We start from the raw sequence: 24,305 nt of genomic DNA on the forward strand, positions 1-24,305 counted from the left end.
GATTCTGTGTCAAGTTCTGTAGTTTTCAAACTTTGTAATATTAACACAGACAACCACTGTAGTAGTTCTGCAGGCTATGTAACTACTAACTAGGTTAACGGTGGCCCATAACTTCCAATTGTGCCCTTTGATTTTATGGTTTATGGTGAGACGGTCATGCTGCTTGTGTTGCACTCCTACAGGCTGAGGAGTGGAGATAAAGTGTGCTTTTTAAAAGAATGACACAGGACAACATGTTGTTCTTATCAGCTCGGTAGCTGTAATGATGTTAACACGTAGATACCTCCTGTATTAGCTAGCAGCACACTCTCCACACAGGTAGCTCCCTCTAGTGGTCACACAAGGTAATACATTTGTTATAATGAACTCATGTTCAATTACCACACAATTACAACAGCTGATGATAGTGCAGAGGTGTCGGCCTACTCATGTCCAAACTATCTCAGAGAGATTCTGCAATAGAAATATGGGTGAAGGAAAGCCCCCACCACTAAATGTGAATTGAGGAAATGACAGAGGTCTATGACCAAACCATAATGTCATTGCGCTATAGATAATGCGAGCCAATTCTTCGAATAATAGGCTACCTAATACCAGAATTGAAACGAAATAAAATGCGATCTTTCTCGCCCTCTGTCGTTGTAGAAATGGTACTACCACTCTAAGATGTTGCTCTGTCAAGTCACTTGCGTGCGTCATTTAACCTACTTTCCCTTCCGCCCCAACAAGAAGAGACGTGGCGCGTCACTGCTCATGGACTATTGACAGCGTTCTTTGGTCCCAGCGAATTTGTGGCGACAAAGTAACTTACTTTACCAAGGTAACCGTGAAATATAAATACTGAACAGTAGATAGCTTCTTGGGGATTTGAAGGACAACGTTACAATGAGGCATACTGCAATGTTGTCCCAAACTGAGTGAACGACGACACATTAATGCCTATAAGTGAAACGCGTGAAAAAAACAGCGTTCACGCCAACTATGCTATGTTGTGCTATGGAAGTCTTTTAGGACTAGCATAAATTAGCTAGCAAACTCGCTCAGATGTTTTTATACTGTTGATTTCGCTGTTCTTATGTCATGAAACTACCTTTCCAGAAAACAATTTTAATTTCCCCAGTTTACCACATAAACTGTGCTCTTATGATAGAATCAGTAAGAACTATAAAGATAGAGGCCTGTTTGCTTTTTTATGTTGAGGTATCCACTGAGCCAGTGCTCTCAACCAAACAGATTGATTTATTTCAGAGACTCGCTTTGGATTGATTGACAACTGAAAAGTGTATGCAAATTTCAGATGCTGCTGATGTGCCTGTAGAAGGTTGGGGAAAACATTTGTAGAATTGTACTTTTACTGTTTCATTCAATCAGACTATTGGAAAATCCCAGTCGTTATGTTTTCGCCTAATAGCACAATGATGCCTAATGCTCCTTGAACATCCTTAGTGAGAAAAAGCTCCCCTAACCTTTACTGCTTCAGCTTTCTTGGTACTTTGGCAGACGAACATCTGTATCCTTTTCAAGAAATAAGAATAATCCTTCCATTCCTTTTTTTTTTCATGTCACCATTTATTTATTGTATACAGGAGAACGGAAAACCCACTCGTTACCGTGTGCCATCCAGCCGAGATCCTCACTGGTGTTGACCTGGGTCACCATGGCACCCACTCTGGTAAAGTGTGAATATGTCTGGAAGGTTATGTTTTGTGAAGCATGTGTTTTGTGCATCAGCATTTGTGTTCAATTATGTTTTCGCTGAAGTGATGTTTGCCTGTGTGTATTTCCTAGTTTGATGAGAAACCTGAGATTGGGGACCTGATAGAGATCTTCAGAGGAACTTACCAGCACTGGGCTGTATACATCGGGGATGGACACGTCATTCATGTGGCACCGTCCAGTGAGTTACGATCAGTGCACTCTTACCGTCTAAGTCACAGTTATTTCTGTGTTAATTAATAGAACAAGTTCCAGAACTGCCTAACTGGTAGAAATGATAGGTCTGTTAGATTAAATAGATTGTATTTACTTGACTAGTGCTTAACTTGCACTTCAGCAGTTACATTCCTGCACTTCTTTTTCTTTCTATGTCATTTTTCTATTTCTTATGTAAAGTAGTATTTATTGTTACACCAGGTTTTTATTGCTCTTAGCTTGACTGTTCTCTCCCTTGTACGTCGGTTTGGACAAAAGCGTCTGCTAAATGACTACATGTAAATTACCTCTTACTGCACAAACCATGCTGGATATTGGCCAGTATAAAACATCCCTTCAACACTAATCCAGCTGTTATAAATGTAAGGGACAGGTATACTTATAGCACCTGTGGTCAAGCTTTTCTTTTCAACAGCTATATGCGTCGATAATAATCCGGAAAACTTCTGCGTTACTTTGGATGAAATCATCTGCTAAATGAATAAACAGAAATAAATACACTGTAAAATATAAATACATATGTACATCTTTGGTCCAATGTGCTGTGAGTGTGCACAAACCTATATCTGTCATGCAGTATCCACACTTTACTCAATGCTTTGACTGATTTTCAATATAAGCTGTTCCCCAGTTAAATCTTTGAGATTGGTCCATGTTGCATTTATATTTTTAAACAGTATAGATAAAACATAACCCAGATAGATGATTACATTTTATGGGGACAGCTAGGAGACTCTTCTCCCCTCCACCTGAGAAATAAAACAATGAGTTTATCAACCCTTCCTTCAGAGGTCCATTCTGGGTATGATGTGATTTTGAATAATCATACCATGTAGTATTTATTACTACACATCTCACTTGTCACTAGAAGCACACAACAGGTGGCATCACATTTGTATTACCATTCAGTGTAAGAGATTGACTGTAGAGATTGCTACCTCACTCCTCTCCAGATGAACAGGCAGGAGGGGGAGCCTACAGCATGATGTCAATGCTGTCTGACAGGGCTTTCATAAAGAAGACGGAATTGTGGGATGTTGTGGGAACAAACCAGTACCGCATCAACAATCTCCTGGACGATAAGTACGAGCCCCGGCCTGCCCATGTGATCCAGCGAGAGGCCCAGAGACAGGAGGGTCAGGAGGTGCCATTCAGCGTGTTCCAGGGGAACTGTGAGCACTTTGCCACAGAGCTGAGATACGGCAAGGCAGAGTCACGCCAGGTGAGACATGGAGCAGGAAGCGAGTGGGCTTTTGTCTGCGAGGTGAAGAATAGTCATTTGATAAAAGGAGGCCATTTTGCCTGGTGATGCTTATTGGTCCTGGTTAAGTTTAAGCTTTAATATTGTATTATTATCTAATTGGTCTAATCCTAATGTATTGTCTGACTTTGTCAATACGCAGGTGCACCATGCGGTTGAGGTTGGCGTGGGGGTGGGGGTGGCCACAATGATCGGAGTGGGTGTTCTTGCTGCAGCGGCAGCCATCTTTGGAAGTGGACGCAAGGAGAAGAAAAGAGAGAACTAAACAGAAGAACTACAGCTCCCTTCAAGGGGAAGCACACCACTGCCAGCACATTAACTACTGAATTACAAATCAACTACTGAAATATAACAGGATAAAAGATTTAGCAGAATAAAGGAAACTAAAGGTTTTGTAAATGAAACACCTTTGAGTGTAGGTACAACCATAGTGCAGTGAACCATTTAGGGTGCTTGCCAGCAAAGTGTAAATAATAGCTGACTGATTTCTTTAGGTTTCAGCACTAAGCTCAAAAGTGCACAAGCATTACTATTGTTTGGAGAGTGAAGACGTTCCTACCCACAGCCTTTAAAAGGGGTGTGTATTATTTGCACTATTGCACACTTCAGTGCCAAAATGATTGTGTCTGATCCATTCTGGTGTATTTAAATAAATATATGTCAGCCTTTCAATGCAGTTCATAGCATTTCAATGACTTTTCAAAAAGTGTGTTTTGTCATTACTATGTGTTAACAATAGCCGTTGGAAATGTATATGGAATAACAAATGTGTGTGACATATATGCCTGTGTAATGTTAACCAGTCGTAACACAAACGCAACTTAGAACCCATGTGTATTGAAACCCCATGTGTATTGAAACAATACTTTGTAAAGCCCAGCAGAACAAACACAACCATTTAGGTCCCACTTTTAAGTGAATTTTGAGATCAAGCTCGAGTGCAGACGAGTTTAATATCTGATGTACATACTCAATGTCACCAGATACCTTTTAAGCACATGTTCTGTTTTCACTTCTCTGTTATAGTGCTCCCTTGTAGGTACGAAAAATAGTTAATACAGAATGTTTGTGCGAAAACAAGATTTCCCTGTAAAACATTACTTCCCATAAGTCTCAGTTTTCAGTCATTAAGCATATGGCTCAATTCCTCTATCTTTTGAGATTTGATACAACTATTATCTCCTTGAGTTTTAGTATTGAGACAAGAGCTAAAGTGACTGCGACCAGTCACCAGGTACATTTTACTTGTGTAACTAATGTAAATAATGTTTTCACACCCCTTCCCACAAAAGCATATAGAGAGCATGTACACTGTTTATTTAATTCGCAGCTGTATTTCTGACGTTGCATCATACACGTGATTAGCCCCTTTTTAAGATATTGCACAGGATCAAAAAGGGTATGACCTCCCGCGACAGCTGACATTTAAGTCAAAACACCACCCCTGTTCTGTCAAGTACAGTACGGCCACCAAATAAAAACAAGGCACGAACCTAAAACTGTTGACCAGATGTCCCTTCAATAGTCAATGCCGTCAGTACTACATCTCAGAGCCACAGCCAGATTCTGACTGACTCTCTGTACTTCTCTTTGGGCTTTCTTGACAGCGGAGTGCTTCCAAGCCAGTGATCCACACACACCAGCAGTCAAGGGGCGCCCCGCCCTGAACCTCACCATAATCTGCTATAACCATAATGTGTGCTTGACGACCACAGCACTGGTGTCCAGTACATGATAGGGAGGCATGCATGGGGTAGGCTTGTTCCGCACAGGACTATGGGGACAAGGGAATTACTCGTTTGGTTAGACAAGTGGCTCCATTAACCGCAACTTCATGTTGGAGTCATTGTTCAGTTCATGACCTCTGGAGTAAAGATGAGCAGCACAAAGAGAAGAAGAAGGGAATATAGGGTGCATGGAAACCCCGCGCTCAGCTTGGTTGGCCAACATTCAACGCTAAGCCAAGCACTCGGAGCATGTGAAATATACATTCCACATACACACTCATGTTGCTATGGAGATAAATACTTGTACATATTTATACTGTAAAAAAATGTGTTGATTCTTTATGGAATTTATGGCTAGATGTGTGGGAGATGCACACAAATAAATTCTAATATCAGCTTTATTATAAAAACATAAAAGGACAACAAAAATGTGCTATGATGCAAAGTAAAGTCATCACGGAGGAGGGGAAATTATCCCCATCTCAGGTACGGTCCAGCAAGTGACATGTGAGAAGTGCATCATGGGAGAAGTGCATCTCTTGGCATTCGCCCTCTGATGATGCGGGGGGGGGGGGGGGGGGGGGGGCACTAGCATGTCCATAGCTCTTGCTCCTCCCAGTCATTTGTCACCTGCAGGATCCTGGAATGTTCGAGCCCAGTGTGCCATATCCAACAATGTCCTGGACGCATCACCACGGGCCCTGACCAATCACAGCGTCGTTTGCTCCCTCCACCAATCCTGGTCCTCTTTTGGCGTGGCGCATTCCGCCGACCCGCTCCTGCTCAGTCCAGCTTGCGGGCGCCCAGTTTGAGAGGACCCTTGACTGCCTTCCGTTCTGCCCGTTTGGCCTCGAGTTTAGTCCTCCTCTCCTCGCGCTTCTTCTTGGCTAGATCTGCCTTGCTGAGGCCTGACGGGGAGAATCAGAAGGCAGGTAAGCACAGCTCATCAAACACACAGGAAACGGATTTAAAACAATGATGTAGTTCTTAAAGGTTCAAAAACAGCATTTTCAAAGATTCCTGTTCAGTCATAATAAATGCATAATAAAGCAGCCTTCTGAAACATTTCAACAATCGACTTTAGTACACAACTTAAAGCCCAGTTCACAACAACCACAGCAATTGAGATTTTCCCTGCATAGAACAAGTGACTTGACTTCATTTTCAATTCAAACTTAAATGGGAAATTATAATCTGATGTCAGTGTGACCTGGCCTAGTGACATCCCTTCCTAACATCTGGAAAAACACAGACCTTGATCTCCATCCAGGGACTCCCAGTTCTCCTCAGTACCCCAGTCTCCTGCAGTGTCTGCTCCCCAGCCATCTTCTGCCTTCTGTGCACACACACACACACACACACACACACACACACACACACACACACACACACACACACACACACACACACACACACACACACACACACACACACACACACACACACACACACACACACACACACACACACACACACGATCACTTAACACTGAGGTGAAACAAAAATAGCAGTGGCCTCGCGTTCTCAAACTGGACTATTTACCTTCTGCCCTAAAACAAGTAAAGGCTAACCCAACATCTCCCACATCTCACGGACCCTTGAGCCACATTCTAAGCCTGCCCATGATTTTTTCAAACTTTGCAACAATTCTTGCCGACAATTCCAAAAAAACGCAACCATGTACTAAAACAAATTCGGCAGTACAACATTTCCCCAACTCGCACTCTTTAAATACCCCGTCTCCTCCCCTCCTCACCGTGGGTGCTGTTCTCTGCGACATGCCGGTGAAGATGTCGTTCTGCGGCCCTCCCTTCCCTCCCGCGCTCTCCCAGTTGTACTCGCTGGCCAAGCGCACGCCGTCCTGACCGCAGCTCTCCGCGCTCTTGGGGGCCAATGCCGAGGCGGAGCCGTCCCTGGCCGTGGGGATGAAGCTGTCGCCCAGGCCTCCCAGGCCGCCGCCGCCCCCACCGCCGCCGTCCTCCTCCCAATCGTTGCCCCAGCCCTCTTCCGCTGGCGAAGTCTGGCCCTGGCTGTCGGCCTCCTTCTCGTTGGACCAGCTGTCGTCGGCGTCCCAGCCGGAGCTGCTCCAGTCCGAGCTCTGCTTCTTCCCTGAGGACGCCCCAGCCAGCTGTGAGGAGACAGGGGTCATTCATGCAGCAACTCACTACATTATGTGTCACTCACAACCCAAGGAAAACAAGGCTGCATTCAATTCAATACGATAGGACAACGACCTCTGTGGCTACAGATAATCAAATCACAAATAGCTGGTACTATATTTGTGTTGCATGTTAACAGGATTGTCAGTAAGCTGTCTGCAGTAGTTCTGAACGGGATACTCAAATCAAAAGTATATGCCAAAGCTGGGCCTTCAGAAGCGTCAACTGATTATTCCCATCATCAGCGTTCATTTACCGTTCTCTCATTGGCCTTCTTCTTGCTTGACGCCTCCGCTGACCAATCCGAGGTCCAGTCCTCAGGGTCTGTTTGGGCCTTCTCAGGGTCCTGTTGTGAGGAGTGGTAGATAGCGATGAGAACAGCAATGGCCACCTTACCAAAACCTGCACTTTTCGCCTTCATCCACACAGCGTTCGGGACAGAGTGGCTCACTCACTCACACACACACACACACACACACACACACACACACACACACACACACACACACACACACACACACACACACACACACACACACACACACACACACACACACACACACACCTCCAGGCTGCCCCAGTCCTCGTCGCCCCAGCGGTCTCCGACCGACTCGCCAGGCTCCTCTGCCATGTCCGAGGCCTGTGGCTGATTGGCAGGGGGTGTGGAAGTAGGATTCGTGGGTACCTTTGGCTCCGAGTTGTCTGACACGAAATGAGAGATCATTCAAATGACAGCAGAGAAACAGAACAGGTAAGACTGAGAGAAGGAAGAGAAAAAAAAAGGTACAAAAAAAGAAAAGAAATAAAGAAAAGCAGACAACTGTCCCTCATCCTCCTACCCTGGCTGCCCTCTTCTGTGACTGGGGTCTCTGCGTTGGCTGTGGCCGCGGGAACATTTTCCTTGACCGCTCCTTCGGCCCCTGCCGGAATGTTCCGGATGAGTTTGGAGGTGAGAGAGGACACTCCGCCCACCGCCCAGCCCGTCCATGATGCCGCTTGCCCCCCGGCCCCAGGACTCATCGCCAGCACGTCCTTCTCTGTGAGGAGAGGCAGGGGCACAGACAAGATAAATACCCCACACCTTTCAAACAGCCTGTAAAGAACCCCTTTATAAATACCCCACACCTTTCAAACAGCCTGTAAAGAACCCCTTTATAAATACCCCACACCTTTCAAACAGCCTGTAAAGAACCCCTTTATAAATGACTGTCACTTCAGCCCCGGTCCTAGAGCCCCGCTGCCCTGCACACCTTTATCCATCCCTGCTCCAAACGCACCTGACTGAAACCAGTGGAGTTAAATGCTCTTCCTAAGCTAATCAGCGCTAATCAGCTGTGGTCAGCTAATCAAGAGCGCCACTGCCGAGTTCAGTCAGGTGTGCAGAGCAGGAAGACATGTAAAACCCTCAGAGCAGGAGGGGGTAAAGGAGCCGCATGGAGAACCTATGAAGCAAAACCATCTTGAGTACCTAATTCTTCCAGCTTGGACGGGTCCTCTGATACGGTCTCCAACTTGCTGAGGAAACTCTTAATGGCTTTGAATGCCTGAAAGGAACAGACGACGCACTGTGATGATACCAACATTCTACTTTCCACTGCTGTCTGACATGGCTAAATCTGCTCTAGTATTTAAAAAAACAGGACAAGAGATTGTCACCGTAACACACCAAGTAGCCCACTGACCACAAAAATATGGATTAAGTGTATTAGTACTGATCTTTCTGACCCTAAACCTGTAGCCATAGTGGGTCCCTGACTGAAGCACAACCTCAGAGGAACCCCAGGTACCTGTTCTCTGACGTTCTTGTCAGGGTCGATGGTGAGTGTGCAAAGCGTGGGCAGGATCCGGGAGGCGCTCTCCATCATGCTGAAGTAGTTATGCGTCGCAGCGAAGCCCAGGACCCCGGCAGCTCGAGACGCTGGGAAGGGGTCTTTAGTGGCCCGACAAAACGCTGATATCAGAACACGCTGCCGTGTCTGAATGAGAGAAAGACAGAGAGAGAGAGGGAGAGAGAGAGAGAGAGAAATATCTGTTTTCATAAAACAGAACCAACTGTCGGCTGGGTGAACATTCTTTGGACACACACTGTGGTAGGTCAGGGCAGCAAGTACCCTGAACGATTTGGGGTCATGAAATTATCTAAATCAACTAAAATCACACCAATATGACGGTTTTAGGTTTCGTTAACGATGAGAGGAGAAGGGGGACCATGTGCACAGAAGAGGAAGACCAGAGGCGGGTGTGCACGAGCGCGCCTTACCCCTGCGTTGAGGTAGGGGGCGATCTTGCCCAGGCAGACAGTGGTGTTGCAGCGGATCGGACCCTGCTCATCGCGAGCCTGCAGCCTGGCGAAGTGACGCATCAGATCCTGGTTCAGATTGGCTTCGTTTAACTTGGGGGCCAGGAGAAGCATGGACTACAGGGAAGAGAGATTGAGAGATGAGAGTCAGGGGGGTATGTTTGTGACAGAGGGACAAAATAAAGTGATCCAACTAAGCTCCAACATGACAAATGATCATCTTAATTAAGACGTGTGTAACGTGCTGCCTGTACCTTGACCGTCTGCTCCCTGATGGCTGGGTTGGTGTCAGTGAAACCGTGCACGACATGAGGGAAGATCTGAGAGTTGACTGCAGGCTCGTTCAGATACTGAATAAACTGCTCCATCTGACAAAAGAAAAAGGAAACGATGGACCGTCTTGTATAGCAACATTTCCTGCAGTCTTGGTCAGACAAGAGTGGACCTCCGAGTGTCCCTCCATGAGACCGGTGTCTATGACCACCTCACCTGCTGAAGTAACCGTATCCTCATGGCTCGGTCCGTCGAGGAGAACATCTTTACTATGACTGGAATGATCTTCTGTTGGTACTCTTCTGCCGACAGGTACTTTCCCACCTAGCAAAGACACGCAGAGCTCATGTTGCAAATGCATACAAGCACAACTATTTTAATTTTTAAATGTTTTTATTTATGTCTTTATTTTAGGCGCCTTTGAGAACTGAGAAAAGCGCTATATAAATGTGATGTAGTAGTATTATTATTATTAATATTTAAATATATTGCTCATCTGAAAGTTCTAGTTGACACACAGATGTCCACGGAGATGAAGACACCTACCTTGAAGAGAGGCGTGAGGACCACAGCGCCGGCGTTGCCAAACTCAAAGGCCGTTAGAAGCTGAGGGAGCACTTTGTGTTTACAAAAATCCTCAGGGAAAGAGTCCAAGTTCTCACTCAGGTCCTGGAAAAACTGCTGCTTCTCTGCTGGCTCTTTAATCTGAGTGGACACACACACACACACACACACACACACACACACACACACACACACACACACACACACACACACACACACACACACACACACACACACACACACACACACACACACACACACACACACACACACACACACACACACACACGGGGTCACTACCGGTCTTTCTTCAAACCATCTACTGAATGTGTCCATGTGTGCATCCTATGACCCAATTAACCAAGATGTGTATGGGAGAAATGCTGAACATGTTGAGATGTTCTTCAGTGCAGAGGGTTGCGGTCACCTGGATTTCCTCCAGGAAGAGGTTGCTCTCCACAAAGCTGTTGCTGAGGAAACCTCCAGAGGCACGGCAGTTCTGGAGGAAGCTGGATGGGTTGGGCCGTGATTTGGGGTTCGCTCCGACCAGCTCACAGTAGTGAGGAACCAATGACTTGGGGATCTGGAGGATCAATAGAAAGAAGATGGTTGCTGGGTGGTGCTCTGCCAAATGCCACATACCAAACTCGCTGTTGTTTGTTTCCTACCAGGGGCTGACCCGAGACTTAACACACAGATACAGTAGCATGCAAAGGTTAGGGCACCACTGGTCAACATTACTGTTACTGTGAACAGCCAAATCAAGTAAAAGATGACATGATTTCCCAAAAGGCCTTAAAGATGACACATTTCATTAATATTTAAAGCAAGCTTACGTTTTTATTTCCATCTTCCACAGTTTTTAAAACGACAAAAAAGGATGCGAGTAGAATGTTAGCCCTTATATAAATGAAAAAACATTATTCTTAAATTGTTATCATTTGTAAATCGATCTAAAAAAATATGTCAGGGTGGATACCTTTTCAGATATGTACAGTAAGGTTTTTAATCTGGTTTTTATCAGAACCTTTTATCTTGGTGGGACACTATGACTCTATGCCAAATTATTCCACCACACCTCGTTGCACAAATTAGCAACCAGCATGTGAAGAAATGACCAATGATAGCGACTTCGTTGAATTTGATGTGTTTCCAAAACATGATTACTCCTACCTGCTTTGCTCCACAAGCAAGTTACTAGCGTCATTGTGAAGCTTAAGGTCCACTCTTTCATCTGATTCCCGTTTCCTGTCTACAATAATGACTTTGCGAGTAATTCAACCAAGACTAATGAGCGTGTAGAGATAGCTGCAGAGAGGGAAGCAGTTTATGACGGGTGAAATGGATTACTTTACAGTCGTTAGGCTAGTCCAGCCATTTCTTTTCATGCCTCGATCCACGACGAGGCAGAGTGCATCATGGGATATGGAACCGAGAGTAAGGGGTGTGAAATTCCAACAGATCTGGACGCATACTGCACTTCACTATGCCTTTTATAGACCAGTTCATTTTCTCCTCACTTAAGTATTCACAGTAACAGACATTTTGACCAGTGGTGCCCAAACCTTTGCATGCCACGGTATAAGCCCATGATTTTATGATCTTTTTTTCTTTTAACTGAGAGAACAATGGGCCTCTAGTCCTGAGTCTATAGTCTAAAGGAGGGTGTCTGGAAGGTTGAGATGAATGACAGGGTGTTTAACAGGTTAGCCAATCAACATTGAGCAATGGCACACAGGGATGCCTGCTGCTGTACCTTTCCAAGCGACCGCAGTGAAGATGCCCGAGCTATTGGGCCATTGAACACCTCCCATATAAGGCAACCCAGACGCCATACATCCCCTGACCTGAGGGGGGAGCGGTGGGGGGTGGGGGGGGGGGGGGAGACAGAGAGCGAGCAAGAGAGATAGAAATATGTAAATTCTTAAAATATATTTAAAATAGAAGACTGTTAAATAGTAATATGATACAGGGGACACCCCTAAGAATAAGAACCTTTTTAAATTTCTACGTTTCTGTGATGCACTTTGCCCTGTTACTCACCATTTCTCCCCACCGCTGTTGGCGTTCTCCGGCGGGTCATACTTCTCCAGCTCGGCGTGTATAGTTCTGGGCGGCAGTAAGCTGGAGGTGTCACCCTGCTGAGACGTCATGTAGTCCAGCCCTCCCAACTTCCACTCACCGGCTCGGTCCACAAACACCGTCCAAATGCCCAGGTTGTTATGAAGCAGGTGGCAGTCATTCACCACGAAACTCAGAGCTTTCTGTTAGACGATTGGAAGACATTATCAGAAATAATACACACATAAGTTAAGACATGACCAAGGAATGATTTCTCACAAAAAGATAAAGCTCATGAATTGTAGCCAGCAAAGCTGGGTAAATTGTAGTAATCAATATTGGTTGTTGACTTTGGTGTGGTGGCTAGGCAACTAAAACTGATCTCTAATGTGTCAAAAAGTGTAACATTTCTTCATCCCAACACTGACTTACCACAATCTGGTGAAGACCCCAAGACACCTCCAGCTCCCCAGAGCCACCCTTCTCAGACTGGGCCTTCAGATGGGCTGAAAGGGGAGTCACTGGCTCCGTCACCAGGTACAAACTCTTCTCTGTCTGGAGCACAAGCAACACACAAACAAACCCCAGTGTTAATCGTTACATTGTTTTCATAAGGAGTTGATTAAACAACATGGTCTGATATTTGAAGGGTCTTCCCACTATGCCTCTACAAGACTGACAGGGTTACAGGGAGAAAACTGGGTTGAGTTGGAAACAAAAGGTAAACCAGATCGTACAGATCGCTTTGGCACTCACCTCAAACTGCACAAGATATTGCATTGAGGACGAAAATACAAAGGCAAGTTGATGTGTTGGAGCAAAACTACCACTTCAGTCATGGATTGTAGTACATACATGTTCTTTTATTATAGATTGTTGTAAAAAATGACAATATATTTTTCTTGACTTACACTTAAAATAAAATGGGTGCAATAAGATTACAGTAATAAATATTACATATAGGGACAGGGGGCCATTTTTATCTTACTGGCACGTTTCTCTGTGTGTCTTGAATGTCCTGTATGTGTCTTTTAAATGGTTAAGAAACAAACTCAAACTGTCAAGTGTTGCCAGAAATCATCACATTTGTCTTAAGATAACGCTCCTTTGTTTACCGCCGAACAGGAACCCAACTCACCTCCAGTCCATCCACATAGGCTAAGATGTTTGGATGCCTCAGGGTCTTCATGCGCTTGAACGCTGCCTTTGCCAGCTGGGTCTGGGCCTCTGTTCCCTGGGACACCTCGTAAACAAAGACTGACACTGGCTCGCCAGTCGTCTGCATGAAATGGTTTGACAGAGACGTTACCTTGATACATTTCCCAAAGATGTAAATGTATGGTATGGCAGATGAAACCACTGAGCTACCCCGCTATCGTAATCTGAACAGAATACCAGTTAGCTGCCAGCCAGCAACCTGAATGCTAACGTTAGCTAATATTAAGACGACATTTTTGGTCAACAACGACTACTGTCAATTACAAAGTGTACATTCCCCTCTACTTATGATAATGTTAGTGTTAGGGTGACATGACGTGACAAAACGCAAAACAGTCAGCCTGTGACTCGGTGGCATGCTAGCCTTTAGTTAGCTTGTGTTTTTGTTCAGGAGATTGACGTGGCGGTACAGTACGTGGCCTCTTGAGGTCTGTTTGCCTATGAGCTAGCTTGCTACTAAACAACAACCAACCGGTCAGTTAGCTATATGTTTTACAAATTGTGATAACAGTTAAAAATACTTGAATGCGCTTCTACATTTCAACAACAGACCAAGACGGACACATTTTCCGAAGCGTGTAACGTTACTGTTTGATTCACAGTGACGATAATGCATATACTAGCAAATACCTAGCTACGCTTGCTAACTAAAATACAGCCCGAGGACTTGCTAGCTAACTAATGTGGCCTCTGTTGCAGCTTTCATGACTTGTCGCCCAATTAATCTACTACAGAGTGCTTATTCTTACCTTTCTTTTTCCTCGATGTAGAGTCCATATTCCCGAGGCCTCTTGGGTCTCCGGTATAATATCATAATTAAAATCTTTCACGGGATCCCGTGCAAAAAACGACCACATCCTTGTATGTGGAAGTGTACATCAAACACTGGTAATGGCGGAAGGTATGAGCTGGAGCCAGCCTCTGGGGGCGTGAGGAGGCATCTGTAATTGTGTCACAAAACACTCAACTTTGCCAGGCTGCCAGCAACACTCCCATACTTCTATCTTTCAGACACCCCAGAAAATTATAGGGCTACAAAACTCCTACAACACGTGAAACCTTAATTCACCAACAGACCGAAGGCAATGCCATCACATTCAAAGACAACCATCTATTCTACAACCTACAATCATCTCAAGGGTGCTAAGTGCAGGGAACTCTCCATTATCAACATCCAATAGGCCTGTTGTGTCAGGCTTGCTAATGATTTCCTCTGCGCTGTTTTGGCAGAAGGTCGAAGTGGTTATAACAGTTTTGTAGATTACAGACAACCTGAATGAATGCTGCTGTATACAGAGGCAACTGAGGGTGGTATTGGGAGTGCCTCAAAGTTTCAGGGGGCCCATTGCTGAATAGGGAGTAAGCCTTTAGATTAAGCAATCATCTACTTCAGTCTAACCATTAGGCAGCAATAGGGTTTTGAGATGTAATAGGGCTGTGTGTAGTGGAGCTGTACGAAACGAAACAGCAGTAATACATTAAGGGGATTTAAAGTGGTAGATGTGATCGCTCCACTGATCTGTAATAAAAGTCTGGAAAAGTCTTAAATTGGATACTTTAACATTCATCTTTGTTATTCATCTTCATTATCTACCTTGTGGGATAGGCTGTGGAGTTCTCCTTGAAATGTGTTTATCGCATTTCCATTCATTATATAAAAGGTAATCCTATTCTCAAAATCACACTTTTGTACTGATTATATTCAGTTGTGATAGTGTTCATTAAATAGTGTTTCCCTACTCATTGAACAGTAATGACTTACTTTTTAAGCTGTGGCGAATATATGCGCAGTTCTGTTTATAACTGGTGTGGGAGGTAAAAAGTCACAATCCAGAAACACAAGGAGCCTAGTTCTCCTTATGCAACAAGGGCAGCTCATACACAAGAGACCATATTGAGCTTAGTGTAGAAGACAAGTAGGATGCATGGGAAAAGTGCAAATTCAAAGATTCCATTAAAAATATAAAACTAATCACTGAAGAAATGAATAACATTAAATTAAGTGGTGAGTTTTACATTTTAGAGCTTTGTGTTTATTTCAAACTGTCTGTTAAATGTAAGTGAAAATACATTATGCAGTAATGAGAGGGTCTATCACAGCTCCATCTGTGGGAGCTCCAGAAGACCTCACCCACAACCTTGACAAACTCTGTTTTCCAGGAAATCAATTTCACTGCCTGTTGCACCTTGTTGCACTATGAAACACATTTAAATGTGGTTATTGATGCCACGTTCAAATTACCATCCTTTTATGACAGATTACAGAGTGTTGTCTGATGATGGTTGGTGAGGACTCATATTAAATCATGAGACATTGCTTTTGTCTTGGAATAGCGTAGAGCAGATGGGATTCTTCCCACCCTTTGTCTTCCAAGGGAGAAGACGACACTAGTGGACAGGTCCCAGTCTCGGTCATCACTCTGTGACCTCATAAGAACAACACCCACATGTAAGGAAACCTCCATCATCGGCCTCTGGGGACTACCATTGCCTGCCTGAAATGATGCTGCGCTTGACTTGTTAACAATGAATTACCTTCCATAATTCTCCCACACATCTGCTGCACTCCTTTGAGGCAAGTATCATGTCTGTGTGGAGGATGAGGCTCAAAGCACTTTTTAGGCAATATCTCGACAACTGTTTCACCAAATATTAAGACATTTTTATGGGAAATTGGCTTCTAGGAGGCGCATGACCCAAGCTCATTGCGTCTCATTTGTGGAGTCGTGCCACCCAGTGAATAATGTTTAGTGCAAAAAATCTAGCGCTTCACTGGCCCAACATCTTGTGAAGTAAAGGTCAAAGGTCATGAAGTTTGACACGCTGCATCACTACCACAGTCAGGAGGACACACGCCAAATGTACTGGATTTCGTCCATAGGGGGGCGCTGCAACCGACAAATTTGAATATCTCAAGAACAGCTTAAGCTGAAGTTTTAAGAAGTGGTATGCTTATACTAGGCTACATTCTTTTTGCATTTTGGTCCATAGGGTGAGCTGCAACTAACATATTTCAATATCTCAGGAATTGCTAAAGCTAAAATTAGGAAATTTGGTATGCTTATACTTGGCCACATTTGCTCACATCTCCTGAAGTTTAATTTGGCTTGCCTATGGCCAATTAACGTCTAGTTGGATCTCAGACATTTACTAAATTGAAGTGACACAGACAGGGACTGAGGATAACGTCATTGAACTATTTAAGAGAAAGGTTTAAACCAAGACAGTCTACATGGGCTTGGATTGTTTTTTAGACCTCTGGTGATATGTTCTTTTACAGTGCACAAACAGCAGGTGGTGTCACAGGACCAGATGTCTAAATGCACTCCACCTGTAGGAAATGGGAAAAGACTTCTCGCTCTCCTGCTACATTGATTCCTCTTCTCAGCGCTGTAGATGAATGGACAGCCAGAGGGCACATGAAACACAACCCTTTTTTTCTTTTTTCATCATCCATGTGAAAGCGTGACATAATTCTGTGTCACAACGAATATGAGCAGCTTAGATACAGTTACCATGACCACTGTCATAACATAAGCCATGGCCATATGTGTGTGAAGTACTGTTATATCTCAAGTGAGGTGCAGACATAATCAGGCATGCCCAAGACAGAAAAATGTTGACCTAGTCTCCACTGTAATGACCAGAAATGTTTACCTTATCTCCAAGATAAATAACTTTGGCTAAATTTGTTTTTGTGTTTGTAAGGTGCAAAACAAATAATATATTCATAGATATAAAAATCAACCAGATATATTTTCTTGAAACACCCCATTTTATTGTTGCCAGTTCCACTGTCTCTGTCGTTTTTTCATGGTTGCAAGGAAGATGAAATTGATTGATTTATTTATTTATTTAAGCCTCGGAAAACACATTGAGGAATAAGACCCTCATTTACAATGGTGCCGAGGGTACAATGAATAGTTAGTACATTGAAAAAGAAAAGAAAGAAAAAAAGAAAGAAATTAAATAAATATGCATATAAAATAGTACAGGAGTACAAGGGAACGATCATAAATAACAATTTTGAATATTCAGTAAAATACTATGGTATAAATGTGTTTATCTCTGAGATGAAGCCCTTCGGATGACCTCTTCAAACATGAATGTCGTGTTGTTGTGAATGTCGTGTTGTTGTGAATGTCGTGTTGTTGTGAATGGAGGTCGTCATGTTTCTCATTACTCTTCCTCTCATATCTTGAGGACAGCTCGCCAACCAATGCTCTGATCAGTCTAGCGGATGAGAGCACCTTCACTGACACACACAGCACAAGGTATTGTCAGTGCAGACAAGAGAAAAGACCTGTCCTCCTCCCCCTCACACAGGCAGAAAGGCTCTGTGACCTCATTGGCTTTTTGATTTCCTCGATTCCTCTCAAACTTGGCACTGAGCTCTCTGACTCCAAAACCCAGGAACGTCCCTTGCTCAGACAAGAGGTGGGCAGAGATCAAAGAAGGTTGCCGGACAGAAGTACTCTGCTATTCCTGTTTGATGTTAACCTTGTGTGTGTACATCAGTGTGTGTGTGTGTGTGTGTGTGTGTGTGTGAGAGAGAAGAGGAGCCCTCAATCGACCTCAAACCTGGAAGAGCTGCTTCTCTGCACGACTCATTCATTTCTGCATCACTGCACACCTGTATTATTAATGCTCACACTGTTTTAGTGACCCAATATAGTTATGCATTTCCTGAATGTAGGTCAGGTGCAGGACGTAATTGGTCACGAAGAATCCTCTTCTTTACTGCTGGGCAATTACTGTGAAATTTCAGCATGTCTGTGCACTGTCCACAAATACAGATGGTTTTTTTAGTACAGGCATTTTGATAGGATAGTGATATGACCAATCACTGTCCTCGTCCTCTCCATTAATCTTTACTGCACTAGTCAGACAATAAACCTAGGAGGGACAAAAATGGAATAGAAGCATGATCCTGAGATTCCTGAGACAGTTCATTTGGCTACCAGTGCCAAGAGGAAAATGTACTCAGGTATAGGCAGGTATTTCCCAGCCCTCCTCAAATGATGGGATGGATAGTTGCCGGGGAAACTCAAGCAAGGGTTAAAGGACCTGACCAAGAGAGAGACTGAGTGGTTATAAAATAGATACTCCTCCTCTGCCACTGAAATAAGGACAGGAGCCACCTCCCTCTCCCCGACACACCTGTGAAAGGAGTGTGGAGAGGAGAGGAGTAATAGTAATCATCTCAGGGGAGGTTGAGGCCACACACTTACTAGTAAGATTTAAATAGTTGGAAATCTTACCATACTTTTTGTCGAAAGCTGTCTCCTACTTCAAAAGAAATTGCAAAGTAGAACAGACTAGATATTTGTCTGTAAAGTGCTATCAACCGTGACAAAAGCTCCATCTCCATGGACAGGTGAGTTACTTGAGTTGCATAGCATGGCAAAAGCCTTTGTTTACTTCCATCATCAATAGCAGCATCTAACAAGGTTTGGTTTAGCTTGATGTATATACTACTTTCCTTATCATTTTAATGCAAGGGCATTATGCAAGATTCTTTTCTTGGTCAGCGTAGAGGTGGATTAACTGTGTAGTATGGCACAAACAGGATTTTAAAAAGCATTTGTATGTAGGTCACCTAGGCTGGTCTTTCTCGTTCTAGTTTCTAGTCATTAGCTGAATCCAACAGAACAGTCTAGATTCTAGAAAACTGATTATCACATTACCGTTCTGAAGTCTCGGATTACCACCATTCATTGTGTTCTCTGTTGGATTATGCCACCCTCTTAGAACAGTCCTCATTTAAAAAAAGATCAGATCTCATTGACAACACCCACCCCAATTTGTTGAGCATTCCTCTGAGTATCGTCTGGTACTGTTCAATTCTCAAAGGATTCTCAATCCGAGTAAAAAAATATTGTCAAGACTCTTTAAATTGTTAAGTTATTAAGTTGTTAAGTTGTTAACAGGAAGCCCGTTGGGGAAATTTCACAATAACCTGCATTGACATGGAAGCATAATAGCCACCATGAAGAAATATGTGGTCCTTGAGAGCTTAAGTCAACACTTATCTTATCTCTTCTTCAGTTCCTCCCACAGACCCTTGGCAGGCTTTGAACAGACTTGCACGACCCCAGTCAAGGATTCCAAAAAGTATGTAAATGGGAAAACTGGATTGCATGATTTTGGAAGGGGAATATCAGGTCAGGTTAATTGATATATATATATATATATATATATATATATATATGTATTTACTTACGGTACAAATATTTTCTTCACACACCTCTTTTGTGTATAGGGGCTTAGTGGTCTTGAAGGAGTATGTCAACACATCAGAGCTGTCCAAACAGGACTTGAAGCATGACGCCACGGGCAGGTAAAGGTGCAAAAGGTCATTCAGAGAGAAATAATTAACAATGCAGGTCTGTTCAGGTCCTCTGTGCACTGGATGTGTTATGGTCTTCTGGCTGTGAAGGTAGACTTGTTGTATGTTTATGCCGCAAAGAATACTTGAAAAATACTGAAAATAGTATGTTTATCTGAAGCGTTGTCTGCTTGTAACAGAACCCCTAGTTTAAACTGCTGCACATACTCTCGACCACCAGCTGAAAGAACACAATTATTGGCAGCAGCCCTATTTCCTACGCTAGCTGTCAGAAATATGATTTTTGGCAAATGAGTTATAGAAAGTCATTATTATTTTTCTGATTTCATCTCAGCGACAGGACTGTTTGCACATACTGTGGAGAGCCTGTTGGCTCGGATGCCAGGATCACCATTGAGGATCTCAACATTTCCTGCCATCCCTCATGTTTCAAGGTACTGTCTTTCAACAGCAAACCTCTGGGCAGCACTCAAAATAAAAAAGAAATGCCATCACAACTATCTACAGTACATTAACACTTATTATTGTAACAGAAATAACTGGATGATTTTGTTGCAGTGTGGCATATGCAGAAAGCCAATGGGGGACCTGCTCTACAATATGTTTTTGCGTCGAGGGACAGTTCATTGTGAGAGCTGTTATGCAAAAGTAATTTAAAGAAAAAGATCAGTTCTAGTCCAGATGCAAAAGTAGAGGTGGGATATATTCTGCTGCTTACATCATCCCCATCATCATAACTTACTCTTAATACTGTGAAGGATGCCATGAGTAGATCCTGAAATACACTTGAATGAATGACTGTTTTGTATTGCCGGCCAGTTAACATAACACCAGACATACTGTCCTAAATTACTGCTGTTAACCCTGAAAAGTGAAGAATTAAGGAATTAAAGTTTTTCTTTGAGTTGCAGTAAAAATGTGAAACCTCTAAAGCTGAAGAATACACTATCATAACCTGTTACAACAGAATTATTTGTATGGGATATTTCTTAAGTCATGATCTGTAGACATATACATACTTATGTCTTATATGCCCATTGGCATTGAGACAACAAAACTAAACGTTTGTTCAAATTAAGTGAATTGTATAGTTTTTCTATCACAGTTTGCTTCATAAAAACACAGTAAAAGTTGGATGATAATAAAAATGTGTATAAACATTACAGCGCCTACTGACACCGTCTGTACAATTTTACGGACAACAATAAAATCTGTGCATTTTACAATTAACTACACAGTACAAATTTGGTGAAGTCTGTGGTTTGAATTTCCACTCGATAAAAGTCATAAAATGAAAAGATATTTGTGTATATCTGTCCCATAGAAATAAATAACCACGTCCTGAGAAACAAGAGTTTGGTGGCTGTGCTTTGCTTTACAGGATTATCTTTGGATATGAATCTATACATGATTGCCACTTTCATAGTGTTTTAAAATGTTGCACCACTTAAATAAAAGTTTCCTGTGGACTGCGTGTAAAAGAACGCCCATCGGTCACTTTTAGCCTCAAAGAGGGTCCAAAGATGTGTAGGCCTCATCTCCAGGGTCACATCAGGTGGGACAAACGTTGTCGGAGCATCATGCCACAGTTCAGAGTGTCTCAGTGACCTCTAGCTCTCCTCGTTGCTATCTTCTGTATGTGATTCCACAGCAGTGCGGGGTCAGACTCATTCAGTCTGATGAGAGAGTCCAGACCCTCCGCCTGGTCCAAGCTCTGCCAGTAATCTTGGGGCCACATCTGGAGCCAGCTGCCACCACACAAACAAACGCAACACACACACACAATCACACACACACACACACACACACACACACACAAACAAACACACAAAGAAGCACAATTATTGACAAATAGCATGTCAAATGTCACTATGTATTAGGATGAAAAATGTTAGTGTAGTGTTTTTGGGAAAGATGACCAAATTATCATTGTACCCGTCATTTGGAGGAATATCCTCAACTTCACCATAGCCAGGACGCGGCAGCGAGCATCCCATGTGGGAGTTGTTTGCCATCTTTGGCGGGGGATGTGGGTGAAGGTCCGGGTTTCGCAAATGGGTCCTCTCAGCCGCCAGCCGTCTGTTCTCCTGGTCACAGACGTAACACTCAAAGCCATTGAGGTAGTTGGGTTTACTCATGTCGTTGACACCCCACTCCCGACTCTCCAGGCCTTCCAGCAGACGCAAGTTGGTAATCTTACTGGGAGTCTTGAACTCCAAGTAGCGCGAGTACTCCGTGTCGTCGCTGTCTAGGGCCATAATGAATTCTGCAAGCTTGCGCGGGCTTGAGAAATCATCGACAATGATGGCAGAGTGTGGGTTGGGTAGCCAATCGGCCACGGAGGAGGACCCTCGATAGATGGGTACACAGCCCTGGTGCAGTGGGCGCCACAGCTTCTCAGTCATGTAGTCGGAGCACAGGCCGTTCTCCATCGCCAGGTGGAACTTGTAGCGTGCCACAAAGCTCATGAACTCGCCGTCCTCACCCGTGGCTGTGCTAGTGTCGTCCAGACGCTCTGGCAATGGTTTGTTGTTCAGGCACTTTCCATAGGAATCAATCTAAGGAGAGAGAAGACAAAGAGCAAGAAGACGACACACAGACTGATTACAAATTGTAGGATCTACCAACCGTACAAACAGTGAATGAAAACCTGTGATGTCTCTGTCAGAGGTTCTGCGCCACCACAGTGGTCTGCTGCACATGAAGCTCTCTCACCTCGATGTACTTCATGAGCTCCTGGACATAACGGTCCCGGTCGGACGGCACGTCACAGTGGGACTGCATGTACAGCACCGGCGCCAGGCCGGCCCGTCTCCAGCGGTTCTTCTCCTGCAGGGACACGGCCAGGGGCTGCAGCAGGTACTCCAGGGAGGGCAGCCACTGCAGGGTGAGGGGGTAGTCGGACTCACGCCTGAACGTGGCCGTGTAGTTGAAGAGTCTGATGCCAGGCCCATGGGAGAGCACATAGTTGTTCATGGGTGACTCCTCGTGGAACAGCGCCCATGTCTGGTGGGGCAGGCGGGGCAAGGGTGCCTCGTAGGCCCTGAAGTCTGTGCCGTAGAAGATGATGGCCGCGGTGCGCTTGTACAGCTGCACCTTACGGTTGCGTGTGACCAGGCAGGAGGAGTAGTTGCAGTCGATGCGCTCGGTGTCAGCAGGGAAGTGAGGGAAGAGGCCAGCACTCCACCAAAGGATGATTGGCAACTCTTTGTTGCCCCGGAAATCATGGTTGCCAGGGCCTCGGTAAGAGCTGACTGAGGCGAACTCCATTTCAGTCAAAGCACTCTGAGGCTGGAATGCTCCCTGGTCCCCAGGGTGAAGCCCTTCCTGACCCCAGCATGGTAGAGAGTAAAACAGTAGCAGCCAGCTGACAGCATCCATCTCTGAAACAAATATTATTAAAAAATGTAAACTGTAGAATATGTCCATTTTGTTTTGTAACTGTTTTTGAAGGGTAGATACAATAGAAGTGAATAGTTAAATTTGAGAAACGGTTGCTGAGAAAAGAGCAAGAACGATGCACACCAAATAGGGTAACAAGCAAAAGCAGTTCACTTAATGCCTTCATTAGCTTACTTGGAGGCCTGCATTCCAGAGAAATTTAAACCAATTTAATTAACGTTACCTCTACAACAGTTCAGAACTACGGCAGCTCCAAACCGTTATCAAATCTAAGTAACGTTACGCATCATTCGGCGACTTTCCTCACTTGTCCAGTTTAACCCTGGAAAAACACGAAATCAGGTTAGGCATCTGTCCCTACTCATCAAGAAAATAAAGTGGTGTTATTAAAGGAAAATAGTGTTCCGGTTCCTCGAAACCTTAGGTTGAAATATCAGAATAAAAGTCCACTGTTCACGTTGCCACGTCCGAACCCTGGTGAAGTTCAGTATGCAGAATGCACATTGCGCACATGTAGCAATACCTGTGTGGATTACTGGATCACTGGTATTTATTGATGACAGATGTTATGCGAACACAGTATATCTTAATACAATAAGCAGCGGCACTTTAGCTTCACTGGAAAGTACAGTGAGAATTACCTCAGATTGGCTATCAGGATTTGCAGCTATGTTACAACCTACACTTTAGGATTTAACTGGCTTGTTTAGTTCACTGAATAGGCAAGGCAAGGTTATTTATATAGCATAATTCACCTTGGTAATTCAAAGTGCTTTACAAAGAGCAGATACAAAAACAGAAGAATAAGAGATAAAAGAGGTAAAATGCATTATATTAGTTAGAATAACTAAATAAAAGATGCTAAAAGAACAGATACACATTAAAAAGGGTTTATATTCTAAAATACCAAATACCTTTAACAGTAGGCTTGTGACAACTTCTTAAAAAGATTTCTGCCTTAATGTGTGGTTGAAAAAAGATGTAACAATTTATTTTCTTGAAAATGTGCAGAACCAGCGGTAATTCTACTGATTTGGAAGTAGGCTATGGGATTAACCAA

General features: G+C 43.9%; 4 protein-coding genes across 9 annotated transcripts; 2 read left to right on the forward strand and 2 right to left on the reverse strand.

Annotated features, from left to right (window-relative positions):
• Window positions 1–694: 694 nt before the first annotated feature.
• Window positions 695–4,300, forward strand: LOC105912268 (phospholipase A and acyltransferase 3-like). The gene is made up of 5 exons (XM_012841215.3): window positions 695–820; window positions 1,587–1,672; window positions 1,789–1,897; window positions 2,886–3,154; window positions 3,336–4,300. Exons 2-5 carry the CDS (start codon window positions 1,658–1,660, stop codon window positions 3,456–3,458), a joined length of 516 nt encoding a protein of 171 aa, XP_012696669.1. The 5' UTR covers window positions 695–820; window positions 1,587–1,657; the 3' UTR covers window positions 3,459–4,300.
• Window positions 4,301–4,491: 191 nt separating this feature from the next.
• Window positions 4,492–14,459, reverse strand: scyl1 (SCY1-like, kinase-like 1). 3 transcript variants are annotated; one of them, XM_031587097.2, is made up of 19 exons: window positions 14,244–14,459; window positions 13,415–13,555; window positions 13,033–13,038; window positions 12,709–12,831; window positions 12,259–12,479; window positions 11,972–12,062; window positions 10,643–10,798; window positions 10,198–10,356; window positions 9,868–9,975; window positions 9,633–9,746; window positions 9,340–9,495; window positions 8,867–9,055; window positions 8,548–8,623; window positions 7,919–8,116; window positions 7,645–7,781; window positions 7,336–7,425; window positions 6,677–7,048; window positions 6,175–6,253; window positions 4,492–5,828 (listed from the first exon to the last, which is right to left on the reverse strand). In XM_031587097.2, the coding sequence occupies exons 1-19, from the start codon at window positions 14,349–14,351 to the stop codon at window positions 5,704–5,706; spliced, it is 2,649 nt and encodes an 882-aa protein (XP_031442957.1). In that variant the 5' UTR covers window positions 14,352–14,459; the 3' UTR covers window positions 4,492–5,703. The 3 variants fall into 3 exon arrangements, with proteins under 3 accessions (XP_031442957.1, XP_031442956.1, XP_031442958.1); XM_031587096.2 differs by having other exon boundaries at window positions 6,175–6,256; window positions 14,244–14,457; XM_031587098.2 differs by lacking the exon at window positions 13,033–13,038 and having other exon boundaries at window positions 6,175–6,256; window positions 14,244–14,456.
• A 3,900-nt stretch (window positions 14,460–18,359) lies between these two features.
• On the forward strand, window positions 18,360–20,501 carry LOC116225277 (zinc finger protein 185-like). Of its 2 annotated transcripts, none has more exons than XR_004166023.2 (5): window positions 18,360–18,871; window positions 19,543–19,658; window positions 19,757–19,834; window positions 20,178–20,277; window positions 20,402–20,501. XR_004166023.2 is itself a non-coding variant. In XM_031587555.2 (5 exons), exons 1-5 carry the CDS (start codon window positions 18,864–18,866, stop codon window positions 20,498–20,500), a joined length of 351 nt encoding a protein of 116 aa, XP_031443415.1. In that variant the 5' UTR covers window positions 18,360–18,863; the 3' UTR covers window position 20,501. The 2 variants fall into 2 exon arrangements, 1 of the variants encoding a protein (XP_031443415.1); XM_031587555.2 differs by having other exon boundaries at window positions 19,543–19,608.
• Window positions 20,502–20,979: 478 nt separating this feature from the next.
• fut11 (fucosyltransferase 11 (alpha (1,3) fucosyltransferase)) lies at window positions 20,980–23,635 on the reverse strand. 3 transcript variants are annotated; one of them, XM_031587551.2, is made up of 4 exons: window positions 23,469–23,635; window positions 22,559–23,226; window positions 21,779–22,401; window positions 20,980–21,591 (listed from the first exon to the last, which is right to left on the reverse strand). In XM_031587551.2, the coding sequence occupies exons 2-4, from the start codon at window positions 23,222–23,224 to the stop codon at window positions 21,444–21,446; spliced, it is 1,437 nt and encodes a 478-aa protein (XP_031443411.1). In that variant the 5' UTR covers window positions 23,225–23,226; window positions 23,469–23,635; the 3' UTR covers window positions 20,980–21,443. The 3 variants fall into 3 exon arrangements, with proteins under 3 accessions (XP_031443411.1, XP_031443412.1, XP_031443413.1); XM_031587552.2 differs by having other exon boundaries at window positions 23,420–23,635; XM_031587553.2 differs by having other exon boundaries at window positions 23,553–23,633.
• Window positions 23,636–24,305: the final 670 nt, after the last annotated feature.

The sequence above is a fragment of the Clupea harengus genome, chromosome 20 (assembly GCF_900700415.2).
Source record: "Clupea harengus chromosome 20, Ch_v2.0.2, whole genome shotgun sequence".
Classification (NCBI taxonomy): domain Eukaryota; kingdom Metazoa; phylum Chordata; class Actinopteri; order Clupeiformes; family Clupeidae; genus Clupea; species Clupea harengus.